Genomic DNA, 25,881 nt, shown 5'->3' on the forward strand with positions numbered 1-25,881 from the left:
TGTTTGGCATGGAAGATGTGAATTCAACACTAGGAGTCTGGAGTGAATTTACATATTGCTCACCGAGATAGAAAAACTGGACTAGGCTAGACAGATTTTATATTTCACAGGAATATGTACATTTAATTGAAGGTCTTGAAATGCACCCAATAACTATTTCAGATCATACACCAATAAAAAACTAAAATAAAAATGCAAGGTAATGAAATGAAAATGAGACACTGACACTTTACCACCTACCGGTTGAAAAAAAGAGGAATTTAAAAAATTAGTTGTAGAATTAATTCAGGAGCTACTAGAGAAGAAGATAGAGTTATCTTCTGAAAACATAGCCAAGGAGTGGGATAAAACTGAAGTGGAGTTTAAAACTAGGTTGTAAATAAAAGAAAGGGAGATATGGTTAAACAGTAATAAGATTTATTTGGAGGGATTGACAAATGTTAAAGTATTGCAAAATAGGGGGAATCTTTCATAACAAGAAAAGGAGTAACTTCAGAATGCTAAACAGAAAATAAAGGATGACCTCGATAATATGCATGAGTTTATAAAGACTGCTGTTAAGGAACTGTTTTTTGATAATAATTCTAGAGCCCAAAACTTCTAGTATAACAACTCATGCAACAGAAATTGGAAAGGACAGTCACCAAGCTCAGGGAGCCTATAACAAGGAAGATAACAAGAGACCCTGTAGAAGTATTAGAAATATTTCAGAAATTTTATGAAAATTTGTATAAAACAGAGAAGTATGGAAATCAAGAAAATGTATAAATGGAAATGTTTATGAAAGAATTAAATATGAAAAGTTAGAGGTAGATGAGGCTCAATTACTAACAGTTAGAATAGGGAGGAATGAGATAAAAATGTCTGTGTATAAACAATTTACAGCAAAGTTCCCAGGAATAGATAGTATTCCTGTGGAAGTTTGGAAGTTAGTTGAGAAAAACAGACAAAGATCTGGAAGGTTTTAACAGTATTTTAAGAGGAGGAGAAGTACCAGCATCCTGGAAGAAGGCAGTGGTAATGGTAATACCTAAAGAGGGTAAAGATCCATCGGATCCAGCTTCATACAGGCCCATTTCAATACCAAACCATGAGTATAAAGTGTTTATGTCTGTAATGGCTAAAAGAATGGCAAAAGTGATACCAACATTGATAGATATGGATCATTGCAGTTTTGTGGAGGGGAGGCAAACATTTGACAATATTAACAGAACATTGATGATCCAGAGGGAAGCAGAGTGTAAGAAAGTACCACTTTTATTGGTGGGTCTTGATGCAAAAAAAGCATTTGACAGAGTAGAGTGGGGACTTCATGAGCAGGGTAATGGAAACATTTGCTTTCCCTGATTTATTAATTATAAGGTTGATTAGAAGAATATATGAGGGATCGGAGGCACAAATTAAAATGGGTGGGGTCCTCTCCAATTATTTCTGCTTGAGTAGATGAACCAGGCAGGGTTGTCTGTTTTCCCCTTTGTTATTTTCATTATATTTAGAACAGTTGGCAAAGAATATAAGGGACTCAGAAATTCAAGGATATAGTTGGTATGGTAGTCAAGGAAAGTTGGCTCTATTTGCAGATGATATTATATTATACAAGACAAAACCAGAAAGGGTTATTACAGTGTTATGGAACACTTTAAGACAGTTTCAAATCTTCTTGGGATACAAAATTAATGAAGCTAAAACAAAGGAAATAGTAAACTATGTACCCACACACAAATTGGTCCAACAATATCCATATTTATGGGAATACGATAAAATGAAGTATTTAAGAGTATGGATTAGAAATGACTCTGCTGTGGCAACTAAGGATATGTGGGAAGAGACTAAACAGAAGATAACACAAACATTGAGAAACTGGAAGTTTTGTTATATGGATACTAAGATACAAGCCATTAAAATGTTTTGAATCCCTTTAGTCTAATACACAGGTCAGGCATACTTTTATCAACCAGAGGAGAAGTTGTAGATAGCAATTAAAAAAGAGTTGAAGGATCTGGGAAGGGAAGACAGCAAGGGTCAAGTGAGATAAGCTGATTCTATCAATAAAACAAGGCAGACTAGGTTTACATAATTTGAAGGGGTATTTTAGAACAACACAGTTAGGGCTCTTATACATAGCATAAGCAAAAAAACTATAATTCAAAGTGTAAAAGAATGATGCTGACACAGGGATGAAGCTCAAGAAATAAGGAGAGATTGGGCTTTTGGATGCAAACTCTTAAGGAGAACAACCAAAATCATACACAGTATTATATTCATAAAACAGCAGAGAGTATTCTAAGAACCAAATCAGCACAATAATGGAGAAAAGAGATTTTGCTGATAGGTATAACTGTGATCAGGGATACAGATAATAGGCAAGAGGGGGATGGAATTTATTGAAGAAAACTGCCAAAGGAACCACGGTATTGGGAGCAAATAGCTAGAAAGGCAAAGGTAATAGAATGGGAAGAGGCCAAGAATATATTTGGACTGCAGGTCAGAGATTGCCTTCTCTATCAAGGATTGATATCAGAGTATAGGCAAAGAGAAAGAAATAGGGGTCTGCTAAATGAAAGACCAGCACTGGTACAGTTTATTTGAATCTAGAACAGAAGCTGCTGTTGAAAAAGGAATAATTAGTAAAGCATATAAAATATTGCATGATAATTATATGAATCAATGAGAGGAGCTTAGAAAGGATTGGGAAGGAAGAGAGACTGCATAAGCAATACACAAAGACACAATGGGAAGATATATATGTATATCTTCCAAATATGCAACAGAGTCTAGAAGATTTAGGATCTTTGCCTGGAAGTGTTTACATAGGTATTTTTATACGCCAAGTAGACTCCAAATAATTTTTCCTCAGGTGGATAGAGGTATAACAGGCAAGAAAGAGGTAGCTGGGAACATATTTTTTGGGAGTGTAATGAGCTGGCAGACTTTAGGGATTCTCTGCAGACCGCTCTGTCAGAGATGCTGGGTGAGCAGATTGGACTGACTGTGGAGATGATTTTTTTGTTATGCTACAGAATGGGAATTGCCTAGACATAGTAAAGCCTTGCTGAGTTTAATTATGGTGGCTGCCAAAAAAAAAATTACTAGAAAATGAAAATCAAAGACTAGACCAACTTTACTAGACGTAGTGAATATAGTAATGGAGATAAAGCAACTGGAACTGGGATCTTTAGAAAGGGAAGGAGTAATCTACATAGGAAAATGGGAATTGTGGGCACAATATATATACGGAGCAGGAAAGAGGTTTAAGAGGCAGAATTTGAATGAGCCATATAATGCTTAACTGACAATGACTGGATGGTTTAATAAAGTGGTATCATTTTGTATGTTTTCATTTATATAAATGTAAAGTGCCTTTGTCATGTGTGAACATTTAATAAAGATGATAAGGAAAAAAAGAATTATACCAAGGTAGAACTTAGAATGTTAAAATGAGAGAGGAAATATGTAGCAAAAGTATATTATGAAGGGGTATACAACAGGGATCATGTTAGAACCCCTCTTATTCTTTGTATAAAGTGGATATTATTTTTTATCCTGCAGTGTTATGCATAAAATCTGTGTAAGATGAGGGTGTGCGTGCACAGACACACACACACACACACACACACACACACACACACACACACACACACACACACGCACACACACTATTCTTGTAAACTAAACTGCTCTAAATTTAAAGTGGAAAACTAAGAATGGAATGTCTTTTAATATGAAAAAGTAAGACTGCTAAGATGCAGAAACACTACAGAGCCAGAAATACATAAATAACAGGAACCAGAGTACATATAACTTGGGATAATTGTAGAGAAAGAATGAACTACAGACTTCCAGAAAGAGAAGCTACATAAAGATGCACTCACTTCCCTGATTTGTATAATGCAGTATAGAACCTCTAGGGAAGCATCTATGTAAGAGTGTTTTAAGTACAAACTAGGAGTATAAGTTCTCTGTCTGGTCCACATAAAAAGAGAAACAAATGAAGAGCTTTTGAAAGATTTATAAAAAATAGGGAACCAAATTGTTATTCAGTACTAGGCTAATGAATCTTAAAATACACTAATTTAGTACAGAAAGAGCGAGTGAAGGAGGGAGAAGAATGGGGGGAGGGGAGCTGACCTGATACATTAGAACAAATTATTGAAAAGGATTTCTTTGAACTACTTAATGATTAGTATTTTGCCTTCACTGCAAGATGCATTCCTACTGCCTGTAATTTAGTAGAAAGGCAATGTGTCCAGTTCTTGTGGTGCTAATACAGACTTGCCCTTAACACCCTCACTTTTTTTCCGTCTATCACTTTGTGTAACAAAAAGTATTTTTTTTGTGTCTACTACAGGTAAACATTCTTTGCAAAGAAAGAAGTAATATTAATGTGTTTGGACTAGTGTAATGCCAAGAGTTTCACTGGGGAAACAATATGCTTCACAGATTGCAGTTGTCTTAGCCTCGATCACATGCTACATGACAGACCCTGATTATAGGTTCATATGTAAGTACTAGGCTAACTGTCCGAGGGCATCTGTAAGCCTAGCCAGAATGTGTTGGCTTTCACCGCCCCCTTAGATTTGTTCCCTGTGCCTCTGTCCAGCAGAGCCATTAGTTCCCTGTGCCTCTGTCCAGCAGAGCCACTGCAGTGATCCCTGGGGTAAATTTTCTGTTTCCCATCCACTCGTCAAGGTTTCTCTTGAAGAGTGTTAGTGAGAGGCTCTGCCTAATGTAGATTGGAATCCTGTTCCAAAGCATGGAGAGTCTCTGGGACAGGAATCTATCCCTCCACCACGTCCTATTTATCATTGTGGTGAGGTTTAGATCCCTAGAGCATGTGGCTCTCGGGGATTTGTTTTTTTTAGGTGGAGCATGTCCATCAATTCTGGGTTGGACATGGCCTTGTATGTCAGGCAGAGATCACCTCTGAGTAAGCGGTATGCAACTGAGTACAGCTGGAGTTTCTTCAGTCGGGCTGCATAGGGCATCTGTTTGAGGCCAGTAATCCTCTTGGTGAGGTACTTCTGTGGTCTTTCCAGCTGTTGCATGTGTCTTTTAAGGTTCATTCCAAATTGGGCTTTGTACTCTATGATGGGTCTGATGAGTGATGAGTAGAGGGGCACAATAACCTCTTTTGTTCTAGATGCGAACCCTTTTGTGACTAGGTGGGCCACATAGAAGGATTTTCTAACCACATTGGCAATATGATTATCAAAGGAGAGATTACTATCTACTTGGGTCCCCAGATCCCTTATTACATTTTCTGTATTTAGGGAGACTACCATGTATGTGGTAGTTCGTGGGTCCTTTGTTTTTTCCATAGGGGATGACTATGCACTTTTTGGCATTTAGCTTGAGGCCATGATTTTGACACCAGGTATCCGTTTCAGTGAGACCCTTCTGGAGGATGTCTGTATCAGCCGGAGAGTCAGTTATGGCCCCCAGTTTGCAGTCGTCTGCGAACCTGGTCAGCCATAGTCCTCCTGTGCTTGCTTCTACCTCTGAGAAGTATATACCAAACAGGAGGGGTCCCAGGACCACTTGTAACTGGTTTAGAGTTGGACCTACAGCCTACAACTCTCACCATGTAGGTTCTATCCGTGAGCCAATTGACAACCCATCTCGTGACATTGGGGTTTATGTTCAGGCTGGTGAGCTTGTCTATTATACCAGAATGGGGAATGGTGTCAAAAGCCTTTGCGAGGTCTAGATAGGCTGTGTGGACCTTCTTTCTCTCGTCTAAAGCCTTGATAACTGTCTTAAAGAAGTCCACCAGGTTTAGGAGGCATGATCTGCCTTTAACAAAGCCAAACTGGGTAGGGTCCAATGTTTGGAGGTTCCCAATGTCTTTGTTAATGAGTTCCATGATAATGCGCTCCATAGCCTTGCAGACCAGGCTAGTCAGGCTTATAGGGCGATAGTTCCCGGGGTCCGTTGTGGTTCCACCTTTGTGGAGCGGAATAACTGTTGCTGTGCGCTACTCTATGGGTACATAGCCTGTAGAGAGGCTGAGTTTGAACAGTGTGTTTAGGTGAGGGGTTAGTTAATTTTGGAGTTCGTGTAAGACAGCCTAGGACACCGACCAATCCCATTGAAGCTGTGTTTTTGGCTTTGGATAGGGCTGTTTTAACCTGTGTGTCAGTGATTGCCGGGGCTGTACATTCTTCTGGTATGGTTATGGGCCCTTTAGGGGGTGAAGTTTGCACTAAACCTGTCTGCTAGAATGTTGGCAATATCAGTCGGTTCAGTGTATTTTGTACCATTCTGCACTAACTCTGAGCAGATCTGAGAGTTTCCACTTAGGTTCTTGACATAGCTAAAGGACACTTTGTGGTTATCTTTGGAGTCCTTGGCAATTTTTCGTTCGAAGCTAGCCATGGATGATTTTATGAGGGATCGTAGTTTCTTGCTGATACTGATCAGGGATGTCTTTCCTTCTTGGGATTTTATTCTTTTCTGTACTAGTTTGTATCACCCCAGATGGGACTCGAACCCACAATCCCTGGCTTAGGAGGCCAATGCCTTATCCATTAGGCCATTAGGGCCTGATGTTCATCAAACGAAGGTTGTTGCAGATGTAACACACTCATGATTGAGGCAACCTGTTTTTCTTCTCAGGATGTAGACTGGAGGCCAAGATATAGGAGCTGGTGAATGAAAGTTTGATTTCTGCTCCAGGAACTGAATGTTATTTTTGCAAATACATCATCTCAGTGAGTTTGCTCGGAAATATTATTCTTCCTAGCCAGTTCCTGTGTGTCTGATGAAGTAGTGCTCATTGGGTTTGCTTAGAAATGTTAACATTCTTACTCTGTTACTGGGTCTCTGCTGAATTAGTTCAGTATGAGGTTAGTCAAAAACCCCAGCATAGTGGTCAGGGGAGCTGTAGATCGGAAGCAGTGATTAGAAGAATGCTATTTTAGAGACCGTTATATTTTCTATATTTAGCAGTTAGCTCTTATGTGGAGATGAGCACAATCCGAATTATCTCCAGCATTTTATAAACGTAGTTTAATTATGCTGTACATTGTTTTTCTGTGTGTCTTTTCTGTTCCTAAGTTCTTCATTCCCTCCCTGTATCTTTTTCAGTTGATCACTGTTTTTCTATATTTTTTTCACTTCCAGCTAAACTGTTTTGCACAACTGATTGTCAGATGAAGCAAATAATTTGTTGTATTACTGACTGTTTTGTATAGTACATTAATTTGACCTGGACACATGAGACCAAAACCGAGATGTCTACAGGCAAACATTGCCATTTTCACTAATAATCTGGCCACATTATGAATCATGAGTATGCAAGGCACTAATACTGATTTAACTTACCTTACACTGCATACATTGATCAGGAGCATTGCATTTATTATACTTAAAGAAACAAGACTGATAATATTTTTTTAAGAAAAAATAACTGGTGCCTTGGAATTAGATGGTGTGCATAATACCATACTAAAAACCTAACACTGCACTTGTAGAGCACAATCTTTTGTCTCATCAATGCCATACTTGAAAGTAAGCTGATGTAGCATACTGTGCTATTAATGCTGTATACACTGTTTGAGTGTTGAAATATCACAGTGTTGTTGCGCAGTGTTAACAACATTCATTTATTTTAAGTAAGTCATACTGTATATAAAGAATTAAATCAAAAATAAAACCGAAACAGTTACACAAAATAAGAAAAAGATGTTTATATGCAATGATGGGGGTCTTCCAAGTCTGCATCTGTATATCTGAAGGACTGGTTTGGTATTGTTGTCACATGTTCTGTCACTATTGTGTTCATATACAATCCTGACTTACAAGGCAAAGATTATTGTAACCAGCTAAATAATATGGCAGGACAGGACAATATGAAAAGATCATTGTGATGACAAATGGCAGATAATATTGTTACAGCTGTGCATTGTAGAAACATTCTCATAATTGCATTTATCAGACAGCCTGGCTGTCACAGCTCAAAGTGCCTGTACGTCTTAGTAAAGTGGAACGTCTTGTAAAGTGTAGGTTTCCGACAGTCCAGAAATGTCTAGCAGTCTGTCATGTGGTTGTTTTGTTTCTGCATTTCATGTGTATTGTGTAGTACACAGTAAGCATATCTGATGTAAAACCTTCATTCTTAGGTGTAATCTCAGACTCAGAAGAATGCAAAATGAAGCTTAAATAATGGTGTTAAATAATGTTTAACTAATAATGATATTTAAGCAGTAGTCACTTATACTGGCATATTCTATATTTACTTTTCTAGTTTCTTCAAGACACACTGGATGCTTTATTTAATATAATGATGGAATACTCCGATACGGACAGATATGACATTCTTGTGTTTGATGCACTGGTAAGGGATGAAGTGCCATCCATCTCCTGAATACATTTTCTGCTAACTGTGTAGCTTGCGAACATAAAGCATGCTGATATGGCAGTTCCTAATCCCCAAGTTCTTTCATTTCAGATCTACATAATTGGATTGATTGCAGACAGGAAGTTTCAGCACTTCAACACTGTACTTGAAGCCTATATCAAACTGCACTTCAGTGCAACTCTGGCTTATAAGTAAGTTAACGACTATATTTCAGTAATTTGAGTGGAATGTTATATCTTTACTCTTTACCACTTCATTATTGTTCAGAATTTTTGCAGCATCCCTATGGATTAAAAATCACGTAACCATAAACTGCTGCTTTAAGTGTTTATGGAAAGCCTCATAAAGTGTATCAGCTAGTGTGTTGTAGCACACATCATTTAATTATGATCAAAGTTACCACTGGTGTTTCTCTGAACTGTGTGCATTATTAATTTCTTTAGTTAAATGTAATTATAAATATTATTTTTAGGTATCCAGGGTATTAAGTAAGACGCATGTTACAACACACTAGCTGATACACTAGCTACAACACACTAGCCTCATAAAGTATATCAGCTAGTGTGTTGTAGCATGCGTCTTACTTAATACCCTGGATACCCAAAAATAATATTTATAATTACATTTAACTAAAGAAATTAATAATGCACACAGTTCAGAGAAACACCAGTGATAACGTTAATCATAATTAAATGATGTGTGCTTTATAATCATGGTTTCTTTGCTTGTAGTATGCAATTAAAAATTACAGTCATTGCATTAAGACTGATAATGTGCTTATTGCTTTATTTGGTGAAGATTTTTCCCCTTATCATGTTGACAGGATCTTGCTGAATGTAAGCTCTGCTCAGATGAGTGCCCTCATTGTTACTTTTTTAATTATTAAATTAAAACAAAAATATATTTTGTATCGTATTAATGTGTGCTAAAATTTCAAAAATGGAAACATGGTAGCCGAGGTGTTAGCCTGAGAGGCAAGAGATTGCCAGTTTGTCCCCCTTTTAGAACTGCTTGCATTCCGTTCCGTGTATTACTTGTGCTCCTGGAAAATGAAGCATCTGATGATCTCAGTGTGACCAAGTGGCCAGTCATAAAATATGTTAGTGCCACTGGACTGGCTTAAGTTCATATTAGGGTCCTTAGCTGGATATAGTCAGCTATTGCTTTCGCTCCAAAAGACTTTTTTTTTTTTCAACCAGCTGATTTTAAGTTGTGTTACTGGACTGAGCTTAACCTGCAGCTGCTTTTCAGAACTGTTTTCCTCCCACTGCATTATCAGTGCTGTGGTGTCTTTGATTGAAATATCCCAGCTTCTAAGGAAAGCTGTTCCATAATTGCCAGATCAGGCATGTGATGTGTCTGTTTTCAGTGAGGTTGTAGTGCTCAAAATGAAGGGGAAGGAAAAGAGTAAGCCATCAAACTAAGCCTCTACAAAGATTACACAGCTGCACTTTTGGTACAATGCAACCATATAAAACACTTTATAAATGTACACAGAAGGAAGGAAACACATTCAGAAATAAAACTTGACTGCTGTATGAATAATTAGTACCACTCTGCTTTTGACTGGTTCTCGCAGTTTGAGATCATCTGTTTATTAGATGTTAGTCCTTTGTAAACATTTTTTACATATGAACTCTTTCTGGCTTTAATAGTTAGAGCTACTTTTATTGCATGTATAATAGAAGTTATGCTAAAGAATCCAGCTTTCGCTTAATACTTTGCAGGCATTTTGTATGCTACTGTTCTGAGTTGTTGATTATTTTTTATGATGAAAATTCTTGCGTAATGAATAACCTAGGTGCGTGATACAGCACATGCTCACCTTTCCAGCTGAGAATTCATATCACTGAAAGTGCTCTGAAACTGAAATATTGGTACCCCGGCCCTTACCTGTGAATGAGAAAGATCAAAGAAATATGCTTGATTAGCACAGCATTCTCCTGGTTAGTGGCCCAAAGAAAATATTGGATGCATTTTGTTTCTTGTCGGATGAAATTAGTTAAATGAACTTTTATCTCTGTTTGTTATAGATTTTCGTGGAGACTGACATGACTAAGTATAGTTTTCAATAGCATAGATTGGCAGAGTGTGTAAAATTAAGGAAATGTTTTTTCTGATCAGACTCATTTGCAGCACAGCAGGGTCAAACTAGCCTAGCCAGACCACCCTGAAATTTTCAGATAGTTTCCTTATTCATGGCTCTTATTATTCAGTTTCGCCAAGAAAAAAAAAAAACGGAAGAGAAAATGCATGTTTAAACTGTGCATAAATATATCTGCTGTTACTGTCCGCCCTCAATATCAGCTATTTCATGTGACCTGCTGAGTTTCATGCCTGGAACTAGGAGGACATATGTGAAGCAGGAGGATAAGGAACAGCTGTACATTTTCCAGCAGAAATAGCTAGTGAAAGATTCTTTTCAGAATTTGCCCAATGCACATATGATAAATCTAGTCATCATGCGTCATAAAAAAACTCTAATACAAAGACAGACATATTTGATCTGGGGAGAACAGAAGAGGTGAAATGGTAAGTTTGGTAGGCAGTACAAAATCCAAATAGTTTAGCTGAGTGTGTTCCATTACACACAGAACACAAGTTGAGGCAGCTGACAGGACATAGTGTTATATTGATAGCAGTAATATGTGTTTCAACAATAAACTGACCAGAATGATGTTTCTAAGTCTGTTTGAATCTTCCCATTTATATGATCTAGATAGCTAAAGAAGGCGTGCTTGTTTAAATAAAATATATTACTGTGTGTATGTGTGTGCGTATGCACATCTGGACCACACTCTGTCTACTGAAACTTTAGCTGGCAGTAATGCTTCACAAGCTGGTCAGCTGCATATTACTTTCGCAGGTGATTTTTTATTTAGGTCCATTTTTAGATAACAATGAAGCTTGGCATAGATGCAGTGTTATGCAGCTTGGGGGTTCATGCATTCAGTAATGTGAGATTTTTCTTCTGTTTCTAGGTGATTGGTGACAGTTTTGCCCTAGGTTTCCTTATGTACAAAGTCAGAACAACACATTAAGAGTGATTTCCTTCTACCTGCACTGTTATGCCAAGTTGGAGTTAGTATATAATTGCTTGTAGGGGTGTGGGAATGAGGGGTTTGCCCACCTGTAACAGATACTTCTTTATTACTTTGGTGTATTGGAAGCCAGTACAGCACTTTTGATAAACACTAGAAGTCTAAAAATGTGAAGACTGACAAATTGGCATGTATATATATATATATATATATATATATATATATATATATATATATATATATATATATATATATGTATATATATATATATATCACTACGGAATAGCGAAATTCCACAATCCCGAGACTCTGAATCCCGAGGACTAGACTTTCGAGATTGCGGAATCTCGAAACTTAAAATAAATAAATAAAATAAAACATACAACAAACTATTCTAACATGTATACAGTGGGGCAAGCCCCCCTGCAACCCCCATGTGGGCCCCCTGCAACTTAAATATACCAACTCCGAGATCGCACTACAGTGAATTGAACAGCAAAGTTTCTGTTCCGCACTGTACGGCAATCCCCATTCACTACGTTTGAGATTCTGCAATCTCAAGATTCTGGTCCTTGGGATTCAGAATTTTGGGATTGTGGAATTTCAGTATTCCGTAGTGATCCCATGTGTGTATATATATATATATATATATATATATATATATATATATATATATATATACACATATACATATGTGTATGTATATATATATATATATATATATATATATATATATATATATATATATAAATTATCCAAACCTCCGTAAAACGATACTTCCAAAATGAAAACAGCTCACAGTTAGCCCAAAGAAGTCCACAGCTCGGCCAGGGATAAAAAATTATTTATTGTATTGAAGTTTAGTTGTGTTAGGTTAAGCACTTTCATCTGTTGTAACAGAATTCCTCAGAACACTGAACAGCTGTTTCAAAATCATTTAAAATCCCCTTTGGCGCCAAAAATCAATTGTCATTTAAAAGAACATATACTACTATATTCAATCTTGGGCAACATGTCAAAAACATAAAAACTTCCTACCTAAATATTATTTACTAATTTTATTGAACATAAATAAATAAATTAAACCTAAACCTTAAAAAATGTATATTAAAATTATTACACATAAACTTTAATTCATCCATTATGACAGTATTAAAAATGGCTTAATACTAATGAATTCATTGATACCAGGATATCGTGTAGCATGTCAAAATCTGCCGTATGGTTTCCTTCATGGCTAATAAAGCTTTCCAATCCCCACCAAAAGGTGAAATATCTACAGTATCTATAATAGAAAATCTGAAACAATGTGTTTCCCCATAGGAAAAGATATGTCTATAGAGGGCATTTTTGGAATCTTTCATTTTTATCTTATAACAATGTTCGTCTATACGTCTTCTAAAATGCCTCTCTGTTTTTCCAATATAATAAGCAGGGCAGGACACACATTTTGCAATATAAACAACTTATTTGGTGTTACAATTTCCTGCCCTGCATTTAATGTAGGTCTTGTTGTAATTCCCTAACTTGACACCTACATCTTCACAAATGGTGTACATTGTTTGCAACACCCACATTTCCTTGTACCTCCAAATTTTGGTTTGCCATGAGCTCTCATCTCCAATAGCCTCTTAATATTCGGTCCAGTTTTATAAACAAAACTCTGCGTCTTTCCCAGGATTTCTGCTAAAGCTTTATCAACAATAATCAAACTCCAATACCCATAAATAATATTTTTGATGCATTGTGCAAAAGGTGAATACGTCAACACACATACATGTTGACTAATTCTACTACTAAGGCCCTCACTAACCTTACAAATAAGACCCTTTCCCAGCAGTGAGGGGTACTTATTACCCCATTCTTGTTTGACAAGTGGACAATATTCTCCAAGAGTAGACTAGGATGTCCTCTGTTAAGGAACATAGACTTGATGAATTTGAGTTCTTTACACATAATTTCACTAGTCGAGGACATCCTAGCAGCCCTTATACATTGCCCCTTAAAAACATTTTATATATATATATCTAGACTTAAGTTTCAGAAAGTCAAATGTCATATGGTCGAGAACATATGATTGACTTTCCAAAATGCTGAACAAGACTAAACAACAAAAATCTATGTTTCTCTCCATACAAAAGCTTTCATGTTTAGGAAATAGAGATATGGTTACAGTTTAGTTCCTTGTAAGTGGTTTATATATCAAAATGGGAATCATTGTTTCTTTCAAGCAATTCCTTTCAGCAGTCTGCATTATTGCAATGTGTTGTGTTTATGCTTACAAGATTACAGAGGTTTTGTTATTGGTGTTTGTATGTTTTTTGCGGTAAGGTTATATATAGAATGGTGTTTGTGTATGGCTATAAAGTTAGGCTGCATTTATGTGTGCAGTTTCATGTACTGCTTGTGTTAGAATGCATCACTCTAGGTTGGTGAGTATCAAAGCATTTCAGGAGGTAGCACAAAATTAATAGATTTGGTTCATAGGTTGGTACTAGGCTATCGGCCCTAGGGTCTATACAAGCCTAGCCATAACAATTCCCCTGGCTATTTCTTTCCACACTAATTATATCCCTGGACCCCTGTCTAGCAGGGTGACTGATGTGATTCCTGGGGTGAATTTCCTTTTCCCATCTAATCGTCAAGGTTACCTTTGAAGAGGGCCAAAGAGATGCTCTGCTTGACATGTATGGGCAGTCTTTTCCAGAGTCTGGGGAGTCTCTGGGTCAGGAACCTATACCTCCAGCATGTTTTGTTTATTGTGATGACAAGGTTTAGATCCCTGGAGCGTGTGGCTCTGAGGGATTGGGATTTCTTTAAGTGTAGCATGTCCAACAGCTCTGGGTTTGACATTGCCTTGTATGTTAATGGAAATAAGGAAGTTTGTCCTTTTACCCACTGTTGTGTGATCTCAGAATTTGTATATTTACAGTAGTGGGGGTATCAGGCAATGCAGAAGGGCTTGCCCAGCACAAAACTCTTTCTTATTTTGTAATAAAACATTGCATAGATGAGTGGAGTCAATTAAATGCAATGCAACAGTTTGTTTCTTTGACAATGTCTGTATAAGCATGTGTGTATGTGTGTGTGTGTGTGTGTGTGTGTGTGTGTGTGTGTGTGTGTGTGTGTGTGTGTGTGTGTGTGTATATATATATATATATATATATATATATATATATATATAAACATGACTATATACACACATATGCATATGTGTGTGTGTGTTTGTGTATATGTATGTGTACACACACGTGTTATTTGTATTTATATTTATATATATGTGTGTGTGTGGACATACATATACACATACTATCTTATCTCTTATTGAGATGTGTATCTTGAAACAGTATAAAATTGTCTCATGCTGCCTCTTCTGTCACTATTGGAGTACCTCTTGCAATTAATGTAAGTACTCCTCTTTTCCTTTGTCCCAGATATTCTGCTGAATAACCATCCTGAAAACCTTTCTTTATCAAATGTACATGTTCAGTTTTTTCCAAGTATGTCTCCAGTAACATTGCTATTTGCACTCTTCATTTTGTAGTGTAGTTCACTATTCTTTCTTTTTTATATTTATTTGTGAGACCATTGACAATTAAATACATTACGGAAAGCATCATTGTATTAAACAGTTATTATTCCCACCTTTTATGTATAATACCTTTTTTGTTAAATGTCTAGTTCCAGCATTTGTGTTACATGCATATACTGTTTGGCAGGTTGAACTTTTATGCAGTTTTTTCTTGTGATATCCATTTGAGCCTATGTCACATCTTACAAAACGTTTTGTTTTATTGAAAGTCCTCAGAAAAATAAACAGTACCCCATGAAACCTATTTAATACTAACACACAAAACTGTGTACATCTTCAGATATTGAAGTTTTATCAGCCAGTCACTCTCCACCAGTCTGTAACCAAATTTTCTTTATCAAATTGTCTCCATGGCGACATGAGAACCAGACAGCCAATTTCTCATTATCAAATTGTCTCCATGAAGACATGAGAAACAGTCAGCTTCTCTTTAGCACATTGTTTCCATGGAGACATGAGGTCCAGATACAAAACTGCTACTAAGCATTAATTTACTTGCCTCATAACATTCAATATTCTTTTTCATTTATTTTCTTTCTCTTAAAACTTGTTACTAAATCAGTCTAAGGTCTTTAATCTAGTAAATCCCCCATGCAAGAATGAGAAAAAACACATTTTTTTTGTTATGCTCTTTTAACCAGGCTTTTTTTACATTGCAGTGCTTACATTTCTTAAAACTGATCAAGAAGAAAGGGAAAAGGGCGAAAGGAAAAAAAACAGCACCTATATCTGAATATCTGTTTAAAGCTTCTTCCATTTTTGCAAGCCTTTTGTTGTTTATGTTGATATACTCCATTAGTCTTTTATTTATTTTAACCAGGTCTATGTACAGTTGTCTTATATCTTCCTGTAGATTACTGGAAGTCATGTCTGGAGGTTACATTGCTTTTTACTGAAGAGCTGCAGAACTTTCTCTAGTCAGTGTTTCTTCTTCACTTTTTGTAGCTGATTTTTTCCAGGTGTACTGTATTTCTTTTTTCCTAACATCCAGGCAGTACATTTACTAGCCAGTTACTTAAATTTAGCCATAAACATAAAAAGTCTACTGGTCTTCTCTGTTGCGTTTCTGTTTTCACACTGAAAGAAGTAGAGTTTAGCTGTTACTCAATGTGTAGCCATCTTGGAAGTCCCCACTTGGATACATCATTGTCTGGGTACCCACAGGAGACTTTTTTTGCTGTAGTTGTGCATCACTTCACTTACATTTTGTAGCTATTTGACTTCTGTCTATACCCAATATCATCCAAGATGATTGTGATGGTGGCCAACGCCTTGCAGAAGAAGGGCCTCCATGTGTTTGTTCCACCTGGTGGTCTAACTCCTGGTAGCCCTGCTAAATAACTGCCTGATATTATTCCTGATATGGGCACTTTCATGGCTGTAGTACCTAGGGATCAGAGTAAACTGAGAGTAGCTCATCTAATCCCATATTAAGGTCTTACCTTCATTCGTTCTGAGTGGGATTCTGAAAGTACAGTTTTTTTCTACCCTTGGAGAAGGCCTAGAAAATCTTGAATTTAGCAACCTAAGTGAGGATATGATGTATGGATCTACCAAACCCTCCTGTGCCTTTTGGGCTCAGTGGTCACTGCAGCCTCTGGCATTATTTCACTCTGCCTACACCCTGTAACAAAGAGCATCAAATGTTTACAGACTGTATTTTCAAATAGTTTTGTTTATAAGGTAGGTGGGATGGTGCCCTTTAACCCCTGTTTATAAGGTAGGAGGGATGTTATACTTTTAACCCCTTTATATAGGGTAGAAGGGATGGTGCCCTTTTAACCTACTCCCATTATTAGCGAGGATGGTGTTAACTGGGCTCTAGCCCTCCCTACAAATGTAATTAACTGAAAATATGGTTTGAGGATTTAATTGATTGGGAGTGTACATCCTGAAGTACAAGTCCTTCATTCTGAAATTCATGTAGTTGTTGTGACTATTTTTTTCTTGAAATATTTTATTTGCAGGATAGGTATTATAAAGTTTTGCACGATCTTCATTTATACCATTTTTAAACCAGAGAGTACAGGTTTGTGGGATGTCAGTGGCTGCAGAGGGTCACATGCTTATTAATCTCATGTTTTCAGACCCCTTCTGTTGGATCATGGCGTGAAAAATAGTTCCCACCAGCCTTTTGGTTACCTTTCCATTCCTGTAGCTTGACACCTCACAGGTTCTGAGAACAGCTGTCGCAATAGCAGGGTGAAAAGCTCATTCTGGCTCCTCCACATTTCAGGCAAAATGATCTTGTCTGGAGACAGGAATCCACATCAGCCATTTCAAGCTATTATCATTTCTGCCAGACTTGAAGGCCTTGGAAGGAAAGCTGCTTCCAACCCTCAATTTCAACTAACAGTTTCTTCCTCTTGAACCTAAGCAAACAAAATTCATACCTTCTGTAGAGAGAGAGAAGATGCTCTTCTGGCAGTGGGGTAGAAGCAAAGGCATCATATAATCAGTGGTTCACATCTCAGGATAAGTAAACTTGCTGGTAGTTTCACAGACCCACTCTTCTAGCTTACACTTGGCGTAACAAATTGATCAGCTCTGCCTATGTGAGATCTTCTGGAAGTGGGACGCTCCTGAGGCTGGCCTGTTTACCAGTCAGGAGAATATGGTGTTTTCCCTCTTCTTCTTGGTGTATCAGACTAAGGAGGAGGTCATGCACTTCTTTCAAGATCATATCAGATAAGATTCACATATATGTTTTATCATTTCCTGATGATTCCACACCTCATTGCATGATTCATGAAGAAAAGACCAAAGCTTATTCTCCTCACTCCATGTCGGCTGAGGAGGATGTCATTGTTGGCACTTTGTCCCTGGCCATATAGGAAAATCTTTTGGTCCTACTTACTGTCCACACATACTGTCAGTCTCTGTGGAGCCCCAAACACTAAACCCCTAAGGGTGTCACCAAGACTGGGGAGACAGTTGGCTCCATGTCAAAACCTGTATCGTGTGATACGTCTATTAATTCTTGAGTATATTATGGTTTGTTTTTTGTTATCTATCTATCTGTTTATCTGTCTGTTCATCCTTTACTGATTGGGTTAGTCCCACTAGGCTAGCAGACTTTTTTCAGGGGAGATGCCAGGTGGTATTTATACTAATAAGGGAAATTTTGCCTGGTCAACATAGAATTTTTTCTACTCTATGTAGCTGCTAAATGGCACAGATGGGTTACTACAGCAGCAAGGAAGAAGCCTAAGGGAAGCAGCAGCATAGAGGAGCAGAGAAAAGCTTCAAAGTGTTTGGAAGTGGAAAATAACAATTTGAAGAACATTTTGTTCAATATGGAGCATCAGAATGTTAACAAAGATTCCTGTGTTTACTGGATGATACAAATGAGCTGCACTTAGCTGTCTCAGTGAAGAAGGAAGTAAGCAAATCTGTTGGAGTGGTGCAAATAACTGAACTGGCATCAGGAAAGCTTGCAGTTTGTAATAATAATCTAGCAGGGTGATCCAAATGACAGTTATGCTCTTTCATTGGGTGAGATAACAGATACATTTTTCAGAAGTGCTTAGGATGGTACTATAGAGAAGGAATCAGGGTATGTGACAGCAGAGAATGCCGTAGTTAAAACTTAACAGCAGTAAGACAAAGTAAAAGGGGAAGGCAGCAACAAACTGAGAGGGTGTCAGGTTTTGTGGCGGCAGATAATGGAGTAATTAAACCATATGCAGCAGAAACAGCAGGAAAAAAAGAACAACAAACTAATTAAAACTGTTTTTTAAAAAGAAGAAAAGGACAACTGTGAAAATAAGAACACAAGTGACACTGCAATAGATGTATATTATGTGTGGGACAATGTTATAATTTTAAAGCTAAAGAAAGTCAGTCTTTTATAGATATTGGTACAGAGTCTTTTTGTGACTTAACATTCGAAACTGAGGAACTGATTATGGAATTTCTGGAGCTGTGTAACAAAATGAAGGACATTTATCTGTGGAACAATTCATTGTTTTCTGATAATAGCTTTAATGTTAAATAATGTTACTTTACAGTTTAAAACTGATGAGCTGGAAGAAGTGGGTGTTAAATGCATGCAGAGTGTGTGTAAAACTTGATAACATTGTAAAGGTTAGATGAAAGAAACTTATGGAATAAAAGGTAGAAGTTCTAAGCTGTTTTGAAATGTAAAATAAAACTTGGTGAAACAATTGCCAAGTGTTATTATTGAGGCTAGTCGCAGAGGGACATTAAGATAAGATTGTGAGTAACTATCTTAAAAAATAGAGTATTGAATTATTTTAATTGTTTCAGTTCTGCTTAAATGTTTGAGTTGCACTTAATGACATATGTATTAATAATACTTTCTGCTTTTCTGCTCTTTTCCATCTGTTAGCATTTTTAAGTTTCTTCTGGAACTTTAGTCTTGTAATTTTATTAACAATTGTGGGAAGATTGTGTTTCTGCAATACTCTGCACTTCTATTTCCACAAGTAGAATTAGTTGTAAAAGCTATCCATTTGTATTTTAAACCCTGCAGGTTCATAGTCTTGTAGTTTAATGTACAGTTGTGGCACAGCTGTGTACTCCTGCAATATTTTGAGCATTAGTAATTTATTATTGCATTTTCCATAAACAGTGTTACTGCTAAATTTCTGCATAGTCTGGTGCCTTAAACTGTAGTAGCAAGTCATTAGTGAGAGAATTGTCTCTGCTCCAGTTTGTGCTTCAATGCTTTTATATTTTGCTTATCTTTTAATTACCTGCTTAAACTTGCATTATGTGTCTGCCCCATCCCCCACTAACACATTAAGCTAAAGTTTCTGAAAGAGTTCCAGTATTGCTTTTTTTTGATTGCATGCCTGTCTAGCTAGCCTGGTTGTTTCTTTTCCTAACTCTCCCATCCTTATTGCTGCTGCTGTTTTATAATAAGGATGTGTCTCTGGCCTCTACCCCTTATGATAATCTGATTTCCCTAGCCCCTCTTTCATTGCTGTCGACTGTTGTATAAGCCATTTTTGTAATTTTCCCACCGATTGTTTTCGATAGATCCATAATACTGTGTGCCTACCCAGCAAACCAGTATTGCTCTTGAGTAAACCTCCTTTACTACATATTGTCTCCTGCTCAGCAAAGCTTGGAATCCTAACCTGCATTCAAGAAGTGTTTCACTTTTATCCAGTGTCATCTAGGCAAATTTAAGTACCTTTGATAGCTAAATTGCACTTAAATTATTTTCAGTGATCGCTACTGTTTCCTGCTTTTATGTGTGCATGTCACTGATATTTTTTTAATTAAAACAAAAGATGCTCTTCCTCTCATTGTTGCTGCTGTAAGGCTGTCTTGAAGTTGCCTTCAGTAAGGGATTTCTAGCTAGTTGTTTAAGAGGTTTGTGGTAGCATTGCACTTGTGAATCTGTTTTTTTTCACCTTCTGGCAGGAGATCTTTGCCTGGTCTATCTGAGTGAGGAAATACACAAAAGGACTCATAGTCTAGTCATTGTATCGATGAGAGGACTCATTAGTTAGTTTTCTCGGGTGGGTTGGGGTTCCTGCTTTGGTATAAATTGTGCATGTTTGCATGGCTTAGCCATATAAAAAAGAAATGCCTGTAAATATGTACATTTTTTAAATTACGTAAATATGCAGATATGCAAATAATGTCGTTATGTGGTGTTAAATTAATGACCTCTACTCTTTTTGATTGGTGATGTGGGATCTTTTGCATTCTCTTTAGCTACCACCAGCTCAAACTGATAGGGCTTTGGTTTAACATCTCATCCAAAGGATGGCAAACTCAGGAGTGCATCACCACACCTCCATACCCAGGATGTCCAGTTCAGGTTTCACTTGAACTAGGTGCATAAGTTTTGGGAGACTGAACACATTTTCATCTCCCTTGCCTCAGAGAATGAAAGGTTGGCATTTTCTAAGAAAAAATTATTTCTAAATGAAATACCATCTGTTTTAACTTTTGTACCATCAATTGGCTTGTCATGCATCTGGAAAATGCTGTTGTTAAAAGCCACCCCAGTTGATGCATGGTTGCTTCCGTATTGTTTGCTTCAAAGATATCTCCGTTGCAGATTTCTGTCCAGTGGCCAGCTAGCTGATCCTCTGTTCACAAAATATTACTTTCTTATATTTTCATTTATAACTCACAGTGATGACTTTATTTTGCTATGTTTGTACATCAGGACTCAACTCTTCTAAACCACTGGCCTTTTGTTTATTTTCTAGTTCCTTCCGCTGTCATAGATTTACTGCATGGCATTTAAGCTTGTCACTGAAACACCGAAGAGAGTCATTGATGTTGGGTATAACAAATAAGTTCTTACTGTATCATGTATGATCCTTGGTCGGTCTCAGATATCCCCTCTCTCTGTCCCCTGTCAGTGGACATGCCCAGCAGTCAGCATCAGTTCTTCCTGTAAGATAGGCAAGGATATATCTGTATGCAAATTGTTAACAGTGTAGCTGTGAGATCTTCATTGTTTTTTCTTGATTTACATGAAATGTGTTTGTTCATTGATTGCTGGCAAACTGATGGGCCAATGGCCAACTGTGCTGTTGTAGTTAGCTCATAGTATCACAGCATGTGCTGTCAACACTGCATGTGCCCAGCAGTGCAGAAGCTTTAAAAGACAACTGTTGAGTTCTGATTGGATGACAGGATGAACCTAACATATGCTCCTCTCAAGGAAAGTTCACTATTAGATCAAATAATATGGTAAAAGCATATCTATTATTTTAATCATGTGGCTGCTTCATTTGTAGCCTAGCTTTTGCATACTAGAACAATATTTTTTTTTTAGTCATGAAGAACTAGGGTGTGGTGCTGTTTTGGTATGATTGTTGGGACTCGAGTCTATGTAAAATGAAACATGAAGTGGCCTCACTTTTTTGTCTTCTAAGGAATTCCTACAGTTGAAGTTCATATTCTGTGCAATAGCTAAACTGTTCTCACCAATGTTTCTTTCACTAGGAAACTGATGCAAGTTCTGAGGAATTATTTGGATATTTCTAGTAGAGGTGAACAATGTGAACCAATTCTGAGGACTCTAAAAGCTTTGGAGTATGTGTTCAAGTTTATCGTACGCTCAAGAAAATTATTTGGACAGTAAGTGATAAAAATACATTTTACTGATACATTTTCACTTGTTTCTGTATTCAAATACATCATTATTGCATTTCGGAAAGTGTAATTTTGAGTGCTGATATAGATTATTTTATCACATTTTACATTAACGCAAAAGATTAAAGATCATAGTTTATCCAAAGTCACTTTGCATTCAGATACACGTTCATCAGTTTGACAGAATAATTAATTTACTGTTTGCTTTTTATTCAGAATACTTTTTTCATTGCCTCTTTCAATGCACCCTGACTTTGAAAAACAAAATAGACATTGCAAAACCTTATTTGAGTGTTGCCAGAACTGTATGAAAGAAATACATGAACTGGAACAAGTTTCCTTTATGAAATTATTTTATAATTTCTGCATACACTATTTATTCAGTATTTTGGCCTTAGATGATTCCTTAGTTTGCCTTTGGGCATGTTTTCACATAATGTGAAACTTGTCAGATGTTTTTTCATTATTTTATATCCAAACTACATTGCTAGGTAAACTGCTGAAGTATTATACAGCGTAATTCCTACCATTTTGTTGTTAGTTGTGTCAAGAGCAATTTAGCCCGAGGCTTCATAATCAATAAACATTTCATACTTCTTTATATTTGTTATTTGTTGACAAATGCAGTCTTTTCAGGTGTCTCTGAGTATTTCTGTCTGTAAGATAATAACTGTGTCAGGTTAGCTTTGTACATGGGTTTTAAGTGCAAAACAGGTTATATTTTTATATTTTAATTTCACAAAAAAGTCAGTAAAATCTGCTTAGAACAATGTAGTTTAATTGTTCTTTTAGATATTCCTTTATTCTCTCACAGACTGAATTTCATTTTGTTTAATTGTGGTTAATCTGTAGTATTTTTATTGATGTGCATCACATTTTGTTTAATTTCATTTGCTGACCTTTTTGGGTATACATTTATAGATTCTCACTGAGCATTCCCATTACTTTATTTATTGTTTTGGAATTACACAGAAGACTCAGTTTATCTGTAAATTATCAAACTGCTTTATTTCACAACTCAGGGAAATCAAATTGTGATTCAGCCTTTGCATTTTAGTACTACTAGTTTCCGTTTTATCTATTATGTTTCTTATGTTCTTTTAGTTTCAGATATTTATTTTATAGTTCATCTATCACTTTGCTTTGTCAACAGTATGGATGTATGTTGTGGTTTCATAACCGTGATTTTATTTCTGGGCCGTGCTAATTAACTAAAGGAGGGGAAAGAGCCACATACAGGGCTGTGGGACACAGTGCATGTTTGCATACCTCTTAATCTCTCAGTGCAAGAAATCTAGACAAAGCCTAAAATGATGGGGGAAATAATGGTGGGACAAAGGTCTAGAAATAGGGACAGATTTTAATTATTACTCTTACAAACTTGGAAAGTGTTAGAATAACAGCTATTGTGTTAGTATGCATTTTTCCGACAGGTATATAGTGTGAAACTCAAGTGTGTGTCATTATTTAATGACTTTAGTCCTCAGAGATTTGCCAAAAAACCACAAATTTTATGAGAAACAGACCAAAATATGAGGCAACAAATCTGTACATTCTGTGAAAATCTGGACAATTGAGAGGTATGCATGTTTGCTTGCATTAGGCAGAATGGTGCTCTCTTAGAAGTTAAGCTGTGCCCATACCTTACATTGGTTCATAAGTGTATACTAGTCTAACCACCACTAGGGCCCTTATAAGCCTAGCCGTACAACACAAATGTGACCTACAATCTGATTTATATAGGGGATGATTTACTGTCTGCCTCAGTCCATCACAGACATAGGTGCCAAATCAGGGGTGAATTTCCAATTACCCATGCATTGGTTCAAGTTACATTTAAATAGGGTTAAGAAGGAACTCTGCTGCACATGTAGGGGGGCATCTGTTCCAGAGAATGGGAATGCTTGGAGAAATATATCTGTATGTCCAACATGTTCTGTTTATATCACAAGTGAAAACTAATAGTGCTGATGCTGTTTGTTTTGCATGTATGCAAATGATTCATCACAACAGGGTCTAGGGAAGCCTTGTATGCCAGGCAAAGGTCACTTCTCAGAAGTGTGTATGATACTGAGTAAAGAGACAATGCTTTGAGGCAATTAATATAGGACATTGTGTTTGCTACCTGTATTCTTTTTGTAAGGAAATTTGTGGTACATACTTACGGGGGTATTATACTCTGTGATGGGTCTGATGAGGACTGAGTACAGAGGTAAGAGGACCCTTCTGGACCTAGATGTCGTGCCCTTACTTATAAGCTGAGCAACACAGAAGAATTTTCCTACTACCATGGACACATGTTTGTGAAAGGCTAGGTTACTATTTAAATGAATTTTCAGATCCTTTTAAGGTATTTTATTGATGATTGTACCTTTTGCTACCTCTACTCTCTCTATCCCCACTACTGATTTACCCTACCCACCCTTCCCCTACACATACTCCCCTGAGGTTACACTTATACCTTTCCACATCTATTCCTGCTGTCCACTCTATCACACTCTACCCTTCTCTACTTGCACTATCCTTCGCCTTCACCAGTATAAACTGTTACCATATTTCATGACCTCTAGAATATTAATAATCATTATGATAATCATCTATTATGTAAATAATGCTGAATCTTCCTATTATCAGGCTTTCATACAATTTATGCTTGAACAATATAACTTTATTATGTCTGTTGATTTTTTTTTCTGACAAATTAACGTATAGTTTTTCAAATTTCATGCTTGAATGTTATGACTTTGTTATATCTGCTAAGTTCTCATTCTGACAAACTAATGTGTTGTTTTCATATTTGTGCTTGAATGTTATGGCTTTATTATGTCTGCCTAGATTTTCATTCTGTTAACCATATGTATCTGGAGCTTTTCTCCCTGGTTCTGCATTGAAAAATGGGTACCTCATGACCCAGTCGGACTTTCCTGGTAAACAAATGCCAAATCAATAGTAAATAATAATGATGTAGTAACCCAGGGTAGCTGACTTCACAAAAAGTACTATAATGCAGTTTTAAGCCATGGCTTTGGCACCAGGTGTTATTCTGTGTTAGATTTTCCTGAAGGGTGATCTCTTGGTGGGATTCAGTGACTGCTCTCAGTTTGCAGTCATCTGTGAACTTGGTCAGCCAGAGGGATTTGACATTGGCTTTGACCTCCAAAAGGTAAATGCCAAAGAGGAGCAGGCCCAGCCCACAACCCTGAGGGACTCCACATGTGATTGGCCTCTTTGTGAAGGTGGCCTCAATGACCCTGACCTCTTGGGTCCTATCCATAAGCCAGCTAGCTATCCAGCATGTTATAAATGGATGTATGCCTAGTTCTGTATGCCTAGTTCTGCAAGTTTGTTGACAATGCCTGAGTAGGGTATTGTATTAAATGCTTTAGCCAGATCTCTGTAAGCAGTATACACCACTTACTCCTCATCCACTGCCTTAGTCACCTTTTCATAGAAGTCCACCAAGTTTAGTAAGCATCACCTTCCTTTGACAAAGCCAAACTGGATGGATCAAAATTGACATATGTTGGGATACACACACACACACACACACACACACACACACACACACACACACACACACGTGTGCGCATGCAGAAAGCCCCCACACTCTGAGTATGTCTACAGAGGGAGGGTCATTTAATCACTGACAAGGGTCTCTAATATTCCTTCATGCATCCCAGTCCCACCTCATAGAGAGAGAGAGAAAATGAGAGATAGTAAAAGAGGGAGAACCAATGAACACCTCAGTCTTTTGCTTTAAGACTTACCATCTTGAAACCCAGCCTGGCTGCAGGTATTGC

At 37.1% G+C, this 25,881-nt stretch overlaps 1 protein-coding gene and 1 non-coding gene across 2 annotated transcripts in view; one reads left to right on the forward strand and one right to left on the reverse strand.

Moving 5' to 3' along the window:
• The window catches only part of DOCK2 (dedicator of cytokinesis 2), a 4,134,711-nt gene that overhangs the window by 1,152,757 nt on the left and 2,956,073 nt on the right, over positions 1 to 25,881 (forward strand). The window contains exons 20-22 of the mRNA XM_044069535.1: positions 8,246 to 8,335; positions 8,450 to 8,550; positions 21,932 to 22,066. Coding sequence (XP_043925470.1) covers positions 8,246 to 8,335; positions 8,450 to 8,550; positions 21,932 to 22,066 — 326 coding nt within the window. The remainder of the gene's footprint in view (positions 1 to 8,245; positions 8,336 to 8,449; positions 8,551 to 21,931; positions 22,067 to 25,881) is intronic.
• TRNAR-CCU lies at positions 6,470 to 6,542 on the reverse strand. Its single transcript has one exon. It is a non-coding gene; the product is annotated as a tRNA-Arg (tRNA).

The sequence above is a fragment of the Protopterus annectens genome, chromosome 4.part0 (genome assembly GCF_019279795.1).
Source record: "Protopterus annectens isolate FY-2018-M chromosome 4.part0, PAN1.0, whole genome shotgun sequence".
Taxonomy (NCBI): Eukaryota; Metazoa; Chordata; order Ceratodontiformes; family Protopteridae; genus Protopterus; species Protopterus annectens.